We start from the raw sequence: 14,050 nt of genomic DNA, 5'->3' as shown, positions 1-14,050 counted from the left end.
CTCTACCTGTTTCAGAGCAGCAGCCACCCCAGTGCACGGAGCTCGCAGACCACGCCAAGCTGTGCCTTCTGGTCCCACTGAGTGCAGCTCATGTCACACCCCACCTGTCGGATGTCACAGCAGAGCCTCCCAGGACATGTCATCCAGGCAGGGAGAGTGGGATGCCCGCGCCCTCACCCAGGCCCAGGCACCCTCTCTCAGGCTGAGGTCTATTAATAATCTGGGAGACCCTTTCCAGGTGTGACCCTGCAGAGCCTGGGCCAGTGCAGACCAGGTTTCAGAAAGCCACATGGGGCAGACAGACCATCCTAAGAGCCGGTCACAGGCTGTAAGCTGTCATCTCGGTTTAGATGCCAGCGTTTTCTGTACTGTCTGCTGTCCCAGGGCCCACCTTGCCAAGCTCCTTGCTCTACACATGCCCAAAGGGATCAGTGGTCACATTCGTGCACACTCCCAACAATAGCACCAGCTGGCACTGTGGCGAAGGCTAAAATAATATACTGGCAATTCAAAAACACTGACATGTCTATCGCTCGAGTACCATCACCCTTGGGAGAGCAACTCTTATCCTCTATGAGCCCTGGGGTTTCAGTGGTCTGGCCCATGGGGCCCTGCCAGGGCCGAACCTCATCTTTCTGCAGCCTTCTTCCCAACAGCCCTGGCTCCGGCCCTGGCCACTCCCCAGCGGGCTGGGTGGAGGGTGAGGGTGGCTTCCTTCAGGCTGGGGCAGCCCTCCTCTGATGGCACTCACTCACCCCTTTTCTGGAAGGGAAACGGGGCCCAGAAAAGTTTGTGAACGTGTCTAAATGAGTGGGGCCCAAGTGGGACTCTGATCTGAACCCCCGCTTAGTACCAAGTGCTACGAACATTTCTACAGGCTGCTCATCCCTCCCACATCAGGACCCGCATGTCTGCAGTCATCACATTTCTCTTTATTTTATTAAGCAATAACCAAACAGATAAACAGTAAAAGATGCGGGCAGGGAAGGACTGAAAATGGCTTTTCTTGAAATACTGATTTTCTTAAAATCAAATAACTGTTATCACTCCAAGTTGCAGGAGGCTGCAGCTGCTTCCGGGGAGGGGTTTAATTTCCCTAACATGCCAAAATGATCAGGCAGTGAACTCCTCCCCACCCCCCTCCCCTGAACACATTTATAAACTTCAATGGGGGCAAATTCCATCTAATATTCCGAAAACCATTTCTTCTTTCATAATTTACCCAAATCATACGCACAACTGCAAGAGGAAATAAACAGAAATCTCTCAGCATAAATACACCACAGTGGATTGTTAATCTTGTAGAGTCAATCCAGCATTAAGGCTAATTTGATCTTTTAAAACATTTTATGGAAAACAGCTGTCAGGCTTTCTTTGGAAAAGCCTCCAAGGTTTCATAAACTAAAGGCATAAAACCTGGTCGGGCAGAGCACTGGGGCTCCTCTCAAAGAAACGTTTGCACGTGCAGAGAAGTGTGACACGTCGTCTTCACTTCCGGCTGCTCTGCATGTGGGTCACAATCTCTGGCAAAAGGTGGTTTCTGTTCTCCTTGGTTACCTGCGTAGGAAGAAGCAGGAAAGCAGATTTCAGAGTCCCTTTCCTTTCCTTCAGTTCCCTACTCTGCCGGGTTATACGCTAACAGAACAGCCCAGAAGATGACGCATGCTTTATAGAGTGTAGCCCAGGCAAGGCTGACCCAGCGAGGAACCCCACGCCTCCCAGAGCACTCTGAAAGTGGGGCAGGTGGGCTCAAATCCTGCCACCAGCTTCTGCGAAGTGACGGCTCACACAATGAGAGTGGGTTTTGATGACAGATGGATTTTAACCAGAAGTGCTGTTGAATTGAGCCCTGGGAGGGCTGCTGGGGAAGCAGGCTGGGATGCGGCTCGAGTGAAGCCTGACCTGGACAGGAGGAGGCCTGAGTGAAGCCGGAAGAACCACAGCTCCAGGTGGGCACCCACCCACCAGGTGAGCCCTCTCAGAGCAGCCTCACACCCAGGACTCCAGGATTCTCTGAAGGGCAGTAATCCACTCCTCTCTCCCGGACTTAGGAGATCTGCGAGTTGCAGGAAGCCTCTGACACCAGTCAACTCTGCACCTGAAGGATGAGGAAGGTGCTAGGCATGGGGTGCGGTGGAGAGCAGGGCTTTTGCTGAGATCTCAGAGGCAGCGGGGGATGCAGGGCAGCCTAGAACGCAGATCCCCCTGCGCCCGATGTGTTAGCTCGGCAATTATCACCATTACAGACAAAAGGAACAAGAGTGGATTCAAGCTCTGCTTGATGATCTGTTATATTTTTCTTTCTTTCACTACCACAGGCCCATTGAGTACAATTCAAGCATCCAAACACCCCTCAGGGAGCCCAGTGGGGGGCTGTTTCCCTGGCACGGGGCAAGGTGGTCTCTCATCACCAGAGCCTTCCTGTGCCACGCACACAACATTCAACACGCACTGCCAGGGGCAAGGTGCCAGGAGTGGCAAGATTCAGCCAGGACCTTGACCTCACAGAGCCCAAAGACCAGATCGGGGGCACTCATAACAACAGTGAGGGCAAGGTTGGCAGAGGGTCCCTGAGACCCTGAGCAGACAGGGAGGCATGGGATACTGGGCGGGGGGGAGGGGAGCAGTGATCAGGAAAGAAGGAAAGACCACCACAGGTGGTTATGCCCGAGCTGCTTTTGACCAGTGGACCTGGGAGAAGGGCAGCAGCGAAGAGGACAGCCGAGCAGAGAGAATCGTGCTGACAGGAAGTGCACGCATCTGGGAAACCTGAGTGGGTCCGGGAGGTGCGGTCCCTGAGAGGAGATGGGCCTGGTCCCACTGCGGGACCTCAGGCCCCGGGGGTGGCAGGGGCCCCGGTTCGGGAGGTGAATGCATGTCAGGAGGAAATGCACAGCGGACCTCAGCGCCTGGCCCCCTGCATCCTGCATCCTTATAGGAGGGAGGTGATTCTCCTGTGGGAGCAGCCCTCAGCCCTGGGGTACAAGCTGGGCCCTGGAGGACTTCCTGAGAAACTGAGTCTCAGAAAGACTTAGCCCTGGCCCCTAAAGGGTGGCGTCCAAGGATGCCGCCCATTGGTCCCCAGGTGGCCTTGGCTCCATGGAGGCGGACCACTCACTTTGCCTACAATTCGAGAGGGGCACAGCCTTGTGAGGCTTCCTGATCCTATTTATGTTTCAGTTAGCCCAAGTCCACTCCTGCAGTTAGCATCCAAGGAAGCCCCTGTTGTGAGAGGAGGAGGAGGAGGGGAGGGGAGGCAGGCAGGCGTCCAGCATAAGGGAGGCAGTGGCATGGAGAAAGGACGGGAGGACACACAAGGCCGCAGCACCCTCCTTCCGCCCTGACCTCACGAGGAGGCACACGAGGTTCTGCCTTAGGGCCCCTTAGAGTTCATGGGGGCCCCGAGGGGCCATGTGGATGTGAGGGGCATGGGGGCCACTGCCTTCGCTGTGCACACTTCATCACCTCCTTTATAGACGTGAGAAAAAGGATGAGATGCTGAGCTGGGAGAGGAGGAGTGAGAGGGAGTGAAGGGGGAAGAAGAGTAAGAGATATGGGGGCGGGCGGGGAGAAGAGAGGAAGCAACACTGTGAGCAGATGGACGGACCAGGGGCCAGGTCCCGCCCTGCTCCTCAGACAGCCCCAGGGAGGCCGTGCCTCCTCTTCCAGCTCCCGGAGAGCTGCCGCGGGTGGACCTCGGGCGCTGGACACCAGCAGTTCCACTCAGGGCCGTGCTGATGTCGTTCAGTGTAAGGGGAAGTGGGTGCGATGAGACCCGTAAGGAAACAGCCAGCACGCTGCTTGTAGGATTTCTTCCTCTGAATCATCCAACTGTGGCTTCACATCTCGTCCTTAAAGCGCTTATCCCTTGGAAAGAATGGAGTGTATGAGGGAAGTGAAGGGCGATGAGATGGAAACTCCACCAGCCAAGATCCTGGTCCTGGGCGCAGGCTGTTCAGGCGCACAGTCAGGGCCCGTCGAGTGAGCCTTAACAGATGTGCGGTTCAGAGGTGACACAAGCCCTAGAGCACTGCCAAGCCACCCTGCCAGTGCCAGGGTCACCCAGGTGCCTGCCGGAGCCCAGCCACCCTCCTCAGGAGCTGCTGGGGCTGCAGCAGGGACAGGGCTCCCCCACCAGCCCCATAACATGCAGAGAACCTCCCCACGCCTTGGTTAGGGAGAAAAAGAATCACAATCAAAACTGGAAAAGACACACTTTGGGAATGACTTCTCATTTAAAACCAATAAAAAGGATGCAAAGAGTATATGAATATTTTGCCACCCCCTTTGATTTTCCTAAGATGATTTCTGAAAATTATGCAGTCTATGTGAAACCGTTCACAGCGTTCAGCTCCTTGTCCACTGAAGACAAGTTCATAAATGCAAGAACAGGGAATAAGCCCAGTATCATCTGTCAGCGCAGGTGCCCCTCCCTTTCAGGAGAATTCCAGTCTTTCCGGAGTTTAACTAGAGGAAGGCACTGGGGCCTGGGAGGGGAAAGGAGGTGAGGACGACTCAGGAAGGACCCCAGCGTCCTCACCCCTTGCCTCCCACCATGCCCTCCCAGGGCTGCAGCCTCCCAGCAGCTCAGCCTCAGGTCCCGTGAAGGTCAGACCCTGAATTCCAGGGCTGGACTGCAATTCATCCTGGGTCTGACAGAAAATGTTTATTATATTCTAAGCTGAGGCGGGTCTCTGAAATAGAGCTGAGCGGTCAAATACAGACTGAAGACTCTGACCGAGGAAGCATCCACAGTGCTCTGAGACTCCTGGGCCAGGGAAAGGCCTCAGAGCTCACTGTCAGTGACTCGGGGCCACAGCATCAGGAAGGCGTGAACATTTGGACAGAAGAACACGTGGGCAAAACACATCTCTTTATGCATATTTGTGCAAGAGAGCAAAACAAAACCACATACATTTCCTAGAAACCATGTGGGAAGCACCCTGACAGGTTTTAAATAAGCAGGAGAATAAAAAAGGAAATTAATTTGACAATGCTCATTATTATAAGTTAATACTTTTCAAAAGTATTACTAGTCTGTTTCATATTTTGTCTTCATTTTATTGAACCTAAAAATAGGATGATTCATGAATTCAAACCCTCTATTTTTCCTTGAAGTTTAAAGGTTCTAAACCAAGAATTATTTTGCAAATAGGGCTTTTGGGAACCCAGTGCCCACAGCAGAGAAGGGACTGCATTCCACATCCCAGGTCAACACCATGTCTCCCTAGAGGAGGAAGGGGGAGGGAGGGATGGTTCTTTGTTCAGCCGCCCTGCCTATGGATTTCTGTGTGAGTATACAACAAATACAACATAGCTCTTGTGTTTGTGTGCTCAGTTGCATCCAACTCTGGGACCCCATGATAGGCCATGGGGGTCACAAAAGTCGTTCACAACTTACCAACTAAACACCAAACAACAAGAACAAAAAATAATATGTAGACATCATACAACATAGCTTTACTGAGATAGAATTCATATTCCATAAAATTCAACCTCTTAAAGACAGAACTTGGTGGCTTTTATTAGATCACAATTGTGTTATAATCAGCACTGTGTGTTAGAGTGTTTCCATTACCCTCCCTCTCCGCAAATAACCCCACTCCTGATCACCACACTCACACCTTCCCCCAGGCCCCAGCAACCACTGATCCAAGGTCTGTGTAGACAGATTTGCCTATTCTGGACATTTCGTGTAGACGGAATCACACAGTCTGGAATCCAGTGTGACAGGGCTCCTTCACTCGGCATCACGTGCTGTTAATTCCTCCAGGCTGAGTACGTGTCACCACGTCATGCCCTCTGCTTGTGGGAGAAGACGGTATGTACATCATTTGAGTACACCAACCACATCTTTGTCTGCTCATCACCTGGGGGACATTTGGGCTTGTCTCACTTTTTGGCTAACATGTACAGTGCTGCTATGAACATGGGGTGTACAAGATTTTGTGTGAACATGTTTCCAATTCTTTGGGGTACATGCCTAGAAGTGGGATTGTGGGTTATAGGGTAATGCCATATCTAGCTTTCTGAGGAACTGCTGCATTTTTGCAGTCTCAGCAGCAGGGTATGAGGGCACAAATCTCCCCTCATCCTTACCAACACTTTTTATTTTCCATTTCTTTAACTTCATTATAGCCATCCCAGTAATGTGAAGCACTATGTCACTGCGCTTCTGCTTTGCACTCCCCTAAAAACCAACAATGCTACACATATGTTCGTGTGCTTTTCGATCATTTTTCTATCTTTGGAGAAATGCCTTTTGTTTCTTTGCTCCTTTTTTAATTGGTTTATTTATTTGTTTTTTAATTACTGAACTGTAATAAGAGTTCTTTATGTATCCTGGGATACATGAAGTTCCTTATCAGATATATGATTTTTAAATATTTTTCCCATCCTGTCGGGCAATTTTACTTTTTTGACAGTGTCCTTTGAAGCACAAAATTTTTAAATTTAATTAAGTCTTTTTTCCTTATCACTTGTGTTTTTGGTGTTGTCTCAAATAAGACTTTACCTTCCCCAGGTTTACAGAGGTTTACTCCTACATGCACTTCTAGGAGTTAGAGAGTCTCATTCTTACATGCAGATCTATGAGTTTGGGTTAATTTTTGTGTCTGATGTGAGGTAAGAGTTCAACTTCATTCTTTTGGATGTGGATGTCCAATTTTTCAGCACCATTTGCTGAAAAACTATTCTTTGTTAACTTGTCCTGGCACGCTTGTTGAAAATCAGTTGCCTGCAGGCGTAAAGGTTTATCTCTGGACTTTCGATTCGACCTCGTGACCTACGTGTCCATCCCCGTGTCAGCAGCTCGCTGTCTTCATTATGCAGCTGTGCAGTGAGTTCTGAAATCAGGAAGTATGAGTCTTCCAACATCATTCTTCCTTTTCACAGTGGTTTTAACTGGGTCCTTTGAATTTCCATATGAATTTTAAGAAAGCTGTGGTGCATGTACACAATGGAGTATTACTCAGCCATTAAAAAGAATACATTTGAATCAGTTCTAATGAGGTGGATGAAACTGGAGCCTCTTATACAGAGTGAAGTAAGTCAGAAAGAAAAACACCAATATAGTATCCTAACGCATATATATGGAATTTAGAAAGATGGTAACAATAACCCTGTATATGAGACAGCAAAAGAGACACTGATGTATAGAACAGTCTTGTGGACTCTGTGGGAGAGGGAGAGGGTGGGATGAATTGGGAGAATGGCATTGAAATATGTATAATATCATATATGAAATGAGTCGCCAGTCCAGGTTCGATGCACGATACTGGATGCTTGGGGTTGGTGCACTGGGACGACCCAGAGGGATGGTATGGGGAGGGAGGAGGGAGGAGGGTTCGGGATGGGGTACACATGTATACCTGTGGCAGATTCATTTTGATATATGGCAAAACCAATACAATATTGTAAAGTTATTTAAAATAAAATAAAATAAAGAAAAACCAAATAATCTCTAGGAATCTTAGATTTTTAAAGTCACCTGAACCATCTCTACCCTCGAAGTTAACACACAGCAGGGCTACGCTGATGCTTAGGCTTCGGGGTTGAAAGACTGAAGTCTGAATCCTGGTTGTGCCCCCACTAACCTTGGATAAGGCATGCCAGCTCTCCCTGATGATGAGGCTGCTATCACGTCCCCACACACTGATGGACCTCAGCACTGCCTTTAGGTGTCCCAGGACTGGGGGCTGCCAGCCCAGGCCTCTCAATCCCCAATCCTCAGACTCCCTCTCAACCCCCAATTCTCAGACTCCAGGCATCTCCCCTGTACCCTCAGAAGGCAGCATTCTCCAGCATCTCCAACAAGGAGACATTTCACAGGAAATCAAAAGCAATATGCTTTGGAAATGCCACCAATGTGATCAAACTCGTACTTTTTGTTACAAGTGACCAGCAGGGATAAAAGTATTTCTTAATGTTGTTGATCAGAGAAGGATGGAAGCAGTAAAGAGCCGTAATCTGAGTAAACAGAGTCGTAATCTGGACCTGTGAAGGTCTTCACCTCTTGTCCCCACAGCACTGACATCACCATTGAATGTCTTCTGATATTTGGTCTCAAACAACCTCATGAAGTGAAGTGAAAGTTGCTCAGTCGTGTCCAAATCTTTGCGACACCATGGACTACACAGGCAATGGAATTCTCCAGGCCAGAATACTGGAGTGGGTAGTCTTTCCCTTCTTCAGGGGATCTTCCCATCCCAGGGATCAAACCCAGGTCTTCCGCATTGCAGGCAGATTCTTTACCAGCTGAGCCACAAGGGAAGCCCAAATTTAGACCTTAGAGGGGGCACCCGGATTTGAACTGGGGACCTCTTGATCTGCAATCAAATGCTCTACCACTGAGCTATACTCCCAACAGGTATATATTTAAAACGTGTTTCAGTAGCTACACACTTAGCAGTAAGCTCTAGAATAAACAAGGAAAGCATTTCCAAACGTCTGAGAGGAAACAGAATTTTCAGGAAGGGAACCTTCAATGCCTGAACTTGTGTACGGATGGAAGTTTCTACAGCCCCAAGTCCCACAGCTCCCTGTGGTTCTGGCTTTTAACTTTTTTAGTCTGCTCTTTCTTGGGCAATCTCTACCATTCCACCGCTCGCATTCACTGATTTTGTCCTCTGTCAACTCCCTTCAGCTGCCTGGGTCCACCCAGGGACCTTCTCGTTCTGTCACTGCATCTTACATCCTGAAATTTTCATTTGAGTCCTCCTTAGAGCTTCCCTATCTTTGCTGAAACTTTTGATGTCTTCGCTTGAGGCTTTCTATTTTCTATTTGTTTTGAGTGGGTTTGTAATTGATCACTGACACATGTTTATGATGGTTGTTTGAAAAATCTCTACCCTATAATCCCAACATCTATGTCATCCTTCTGTTGGCATGTTGGCTATCTATCTTTCTCACTCAGGCTGATCTTTCTGGTCCTTGGCATGACAAGTGACCCATTTGTGTCTCCTGCACTGTTCCTGGGGTCCTGAGGTCCCTAGTCTGTGTGCCTTCTTCCATCCACCATTCACGTCTTCTTAGGTCTGTTTTATGTACAATGTCCAAGGTTGTCAGCTGTACTTAGGAGAAGGAGCACTTTCTCTCAAACTGGAAATGTCCTCAGCTGTCTTTCTGGTAAGCAAGGCTCTGTTCACTTAAACCCTATGACGAACAGTCCAGACGCTGTGAACAGCTCTGAGTCACCGTGAATGCTTCCCCAACATCATGACTGCAGCCCAATCTCCACATCATCTGTCAGCACAGGGAAGCTGCCCTCCATGCTTTACATAAATGATTTCCTTATTTGGAATACTCTCCCTTCCTGTCCTCTCTTTCCTCTTCAAAAATCCACCCAAGAATCCCTTTCTTCTGGAAACCTCTCTCCACTACTTCTGTTCACACTGATCTCTCTTCTCATCTCCAGATTTTGACTGTACCATGGTCTGTTTTTCTGGAGGGAAGGGTACACTCCTCACATGTGCTTGTACCATGGACTAAGTACTTGATGCAAAGGATGCTCTCAAAAATAAATTCAGGTAACTTGCTGCTTATTAGAAAGAGAAAGGACCAAAGAAATATCTAATCCAACTCCTAAATCTGCAGGTGAGTGAGCTTCTTCATTTATAAAATATGCGCAGAAGGTTCACAGGAGACCCAAAGGAATGCAGGAAAGACAAGAAGAATGGGGTCTCTTGCATAATTAACCAAAAGCTAATCGTTTTATTTATACATCATTAAGATCAATGATTACCTTGCCTAGAGAATGATTTCCTAGCTTAGAGAGGAAAAGCTGTGGTACTGTCTTAAGATACAGCACTTGTTTCTGATTTAACAGTCAACCCCCAAGTCCACTGCAGGGCTATTTGTTTGCAGAGACACCCAATCCCTGGAGCTTAGCATCAGCAGCTCTGCAGGCCCTCAGCTTGGAAGCTATCTGACCTGAAGACTAATTGTCTTTCATGATCTTTTATTATTCACTGATTCTGTTTCCAAAGAAACTCTATCATCACAAACAAAAACTCTAATATGGAGGCCACACAATGTAAGACATAGAGAAGGTGACACAAAGCTCTGAAGACACGGTCACGCCCTTTGAGGAAGTGACCCTGTGTGGCTCCCAGGCCTACCCTGATCGCTACCGCCTGCCCCCAAAGACCACAGTGCCTGGGTTCACGTTCTTTGCATTTAGCCATAACTGAAACCACGTAATTGCCTGCTCACATTTCTGTTATCCAGCCCCTCCATTAGAATTTCAGCTCCACGAGGAGCTCTCGTTCATCACCAAGACCTAGAACGAGGCCAAGCACGCAGGAGATGCTCAATTCATGCACAGAGATGCTCAATCTCTCACTTACCAAGTAAGTGGGAGAATGAATGAATTAAGCAACTTACAGACACATTACTCCAGCCCTGGCTGCTCTAAACTTAATGGCTGCCAACTGCCCAGAAGTACCCTGGACACTATGCAGATAACATGTGGATGTCCCACCGAGGGCAGCTGACCCTGGTGACAAGTAACCAGCGATGTGAGGTGCTCCTGGTTACTCTGCAGCTGGCGCAGAGGAGGGGCCACCAGCCCCACTGGTTCATTTGTGGGGGGAGGGTGTGAGCACAGTGACCTGGCTGCCGCTGATGCAGACACTAAGGTGCCACAGGAGGACAGCACCCGAGAAGAAGGGCGCAGAGGGATGACGGGTGAAAAGCACGCATGTGGCAAAGCCCAGCAGCACCATCAGTGCTGAGAACCGGCTGGCCCACTGCCCCTGACCTACCTGCGCTTCACCAGCTCCACCCCACGGCTCCTCCCACTGCAGGGGCCCGAGCGCGCCCGGAGCTCGTGAAGACAGGTTCCTGGGCCTGCCCAGAGCCAGCGTCGCACTTCCAGGCAGAGTGTCTTACCTGCTTGGTACTTGACAAGCAGCCAGTGTGACTGAGGAAAAGATTTTTCTAACTTAATTTAGTGTCATTTAATTCATATGTAAACAATCACACGTGGCTAATGGCTATGGCCCTGCCTGGTGCAGGGAGCGCATTTTCACCCTGGTGGTGGGAAGTTCTTAAGACGGTGCTGCTCCACAGCATCTCGACCTGTAGCCAAAAGTCCTTCCCCTCACAAGCAGAAGGGGGTCAGTTTCAAAGGGAAACCTTTAAAATAAAACAGCACTGCCTGCCTCAGTAACCTCATCACCCGGGAAGAGGTGCACTCAGCCCAGAGCGCTGCAGCTGGGCGGGGCTGAAGCTGGCAAGGCCGGGGCTTGGCAGGGGCAGGGGGAGGGCAGCAGGAGGAGCTGGACCCTCCTGCGGTCCCCTGAGGCAAGACTGCTTTGTCAGCAAGCAGAGGTGTAATTTCAGCTCTATAAACTCACAGGAAGTGAGATGCGCCTATATTCTAGCCTAAGAGGAAAAGCTACGGTGACTTGAAACCACAGGTGTGCTTCAGAGCCACACGCTGTTTCAGGGCATCTGCTCCACACCCGCGGGGTACTCACACTGAACACCTTCACGTCCTTTCGGGTTCTGATCTCTTCCACGAGGGCCAGTGGTTTTCCTTTGGGTACGGGGATGGTGCCAAGGACCACAGTCCCCGGTGTGGACAGCACCTGGCGGACGGCCTGGATGAATGGCTGACTGAAGAGCTCCATCTTCCCCACCTCGTCGATGACACAAATGCTCTGTCCTGGGCGACCGCTGGCCCCTGCCTGGGGGTGACAGAGACACTGACTGGGACACGGAGTCACACCAGGCGAAGGGCCCAGGAACCCTCTCCCCGCTCGCTGTCAAAACAAAGGGCCTGGAGTCCCTCTCCCCCATCACTCACTGCCAGTCAGAGCAGGGGAGGCAGCCCCGCCTCAGGAGGCAGGAGGCGGTCTCTCCAGCTACCCAGAACAAACCACTGGCAGAGGAAATCAGGAGCGCTCCCTTGAGGACCCGAACGCCCAGAAGACTCAGTTCCCTGAGCTCCCCATTTTCCTGGCAATTTTCCCTCTTCTAGAATGGTCCCAATAACAACCAGGTTTTATATTTATATCCACCCAGGAAACAAGCAGGATCCATATGCCTCAGGCCTGAAAGAAATGAGACAGCAAGCCTGGGAGCCCTTGTTAATAACACTGGCCTCTGTTTTTTGGATTTTGGGTTGTATGAGTCCTGTCTGTTGGGAGGATGTAACCGTCGCAGGCAGATGCCTGTGTACTTCATAACCTGAGCTAAGAGGGTCACTGGAAAGAAGTGAAAATTAAGAGAAGGAGTCCTGGTTTAAGAGGGAAAAAAGTGAGTAGGTTGTGCCCTTGAATCTCAGATTCCCCTTCTAATGACTTTACATCAATGCACTCCCACTACATCACAAACCTGAAGACCTCTCTAGGACCAGGTGTGGCAGCCAGCCTCCAAGAGCCCTCAAGATTCCCAGCCTCTAGGATTGGCACCCTCTACAGACCCTGCCCCCACAGTACAAGGCTGCCCTGCACTATATGGCAAAGAATGCCAGAAGGGATGATATGCTATTTCTGAGATTAGGAAAAAAGATAACTGCTTCTGTCCTGGTCCCAACCTCCATCCATCCATCCACGCACCCATCCATCCACCCATCCATCCATCCACCCGTCCATCCTGGCTCACCTGTTCTCAGGGAAGATGCCTGCCATGCTGTGAGGGCACACAGGCAGCTGATGGTAAGCTCCAGCTGATAAGAACTGAGGCCACATGTCAACACCCAGGGAGGATCTGAGACCTCCCCACAACCATCACTGTGAACTTGGAAGCCTCAGGGCACTCTGACCCCATAAGAGACCCTAAGCCTGAACCACCCAGCAAAGCCATTTCTGGATTCCTAACTCAAGGAAACTGTATGAGATAATAAACGTTTGTTGTTTTATACTGCTAGATCTTGGGGTAATTTGTTACACAGCAAAAGCTAACCAATACACGTCCTCTCTAGAAAGCCCTCCCAGAGAAAGCTGGTAGGACTTTGAATAGTTTTTCCAGAGTAGGGACACAATGGAACATACAATAAACACTTTGGTGACTGCCGAGTAACAAATATATTTCTATATCTTTGTATAAATGATTATTTTGAAAATGGTATGTAAAGCTGATTTACCAAGTATGTTTCACTATAAGTTCTCAGACTCCTTAAATACGGATATCAACACATTCTCAGAATGAATGGCTGAGTTAAGCTAGATTTTGCTCCAATTCTAAACACTAATACCAAAGCTCTTCCAGTGTGGCTGCAGGGGGGGGTGCCCGTGGTGACCAGTGACAGACAGGGCTGGGGGTAGATCCTGGAGCCTTGTATGGTGTGCAGAGGGTGGTGGGATGCTGTCCAACGGCTGAGAGTCTAAGTCTGGGAGGAGCACATGTTGTGCCTGAAAGGCTGCTTGCTGTGTGGGGCCAGGAAGACAGGGGAGACTTCTTTGGGAACAGAAATATGAGCCTGGAGGGAAGCCTCAGGTCACTGGTTTTCAAACTTTTCTATAAGCAGTCTCCTTTAATTTTCCTGCTTACTGTCAAGTACATATATTTTTCTACTCCTTTTACTGACAGAAAGACCAGGAAAGGGTCCACTGTAATCATCCAAGAGAGGTTCTAAATCTCACTCAAACTTCTGTGTTTCTAATGCACTTCATGTTTACCTCTCAGCTGAGTTTACCTGCATGCACTTACATACAGACAGCTACCCTGTCTCCCTCCTAGGAGCTGAGATGAGGTGTTACTCATCTTTTTCTTCTCCGTGGAGGTGAACGGTGCACGGCTGGGCTGACACAGCCGATGCTGCCCTGCACTGGTGGGCGATACAGGGAGAGAGGGTGTGCAGGAGGTCACTATGTCAACAGTTTCTTCAGAAATGAATGCCTGACTGCGGAGGAAAACAAACAGCTACTGGCCACCTGTTTGCCAGCGTAAAAACAAGACACGCTCACGACAGCGAGCCATCCCGACCAACCTGCCTCTGATTAAGGCGTGCCTGGGGCTTCCTGCTGCCCCCAAAGACTGTGAACACCTGCAGACGCTGTCCTTCTGGAGCCTGCTGTCAAACCCCAGACAGAAAGAACTCAAG

The 14,050-nt window shown here is 49.6% G+C and overlaps 1 protein-coding gene and 1 non-coding gene across 5 annotated transcripts in view; both read right to left on the bottom strand.

Moving 5' to 3' along the window:
• Positions 1-912: 912 nt before the first annotated feature.
• The window catches only part of NTPCR (nucleoside-triphosphatase, cancer-related), a 38,782-nt gene continuing 25,644 nt past the window's right edge, over positions 913-14,050 (bottom strand). Inside the window, exons 4-6 of one of the 4 annotated variants that reach the window (XR_008717112.1) lie at positions 11,481-11,690; positions 1,903-5,805; positions 913-1,557 (exon numbers count right to left, since the gene is read on the bottom strand). Coding sequence is in view for 2 of the 4 variants with exons in the window: in XM_055588372.1 (XP_055444347.1) it covers positions 1,489-1,557; positions 11,481-11,690 (279 nt within the window). In the remaining 2 variants the exon portion in view is untranslated. The remainder of the gene's footprint in view (positions 1,558-1,902; positions 5,806-11,480; positions 11,691-14,050) is intronic. The other 3 variants (XR_008717113.1, XM_055588372.1, XM_055588393.1) reach the window with 3 other exon arrangements.
• Positions 8,292-8,363, bottom strand: TRNAC-GCA (transfer RNA cysteine (anticodon GCA)). The gene has a single exon. It is a non-coding gene; the product is annotated as a tRNA-Cys (tRNA).

The sequence above is a fragment of the Bubalus kerabau genome, chromosome 1 (assembly GCF_029407905.1).
Source record: "Bubalus kerabau isolate K-KA32 ecotype Philippines breed swamp buffalo chromosome 1, PCC_UOA_SB_1v2, whole genome shotgun sequence".
Classification (NCBI taxonomy): domain Eukaryota; kingdom Metazoa; phylum Chordata; class Mammalia; order Artiodactyla; family Bovidae; genus Bubalus; species Bubalus kerabau.
Note: the sequence above shows the minus strand (reverse complement) of the source record. Positions and strands in the feature narration are given on the sequence as shown.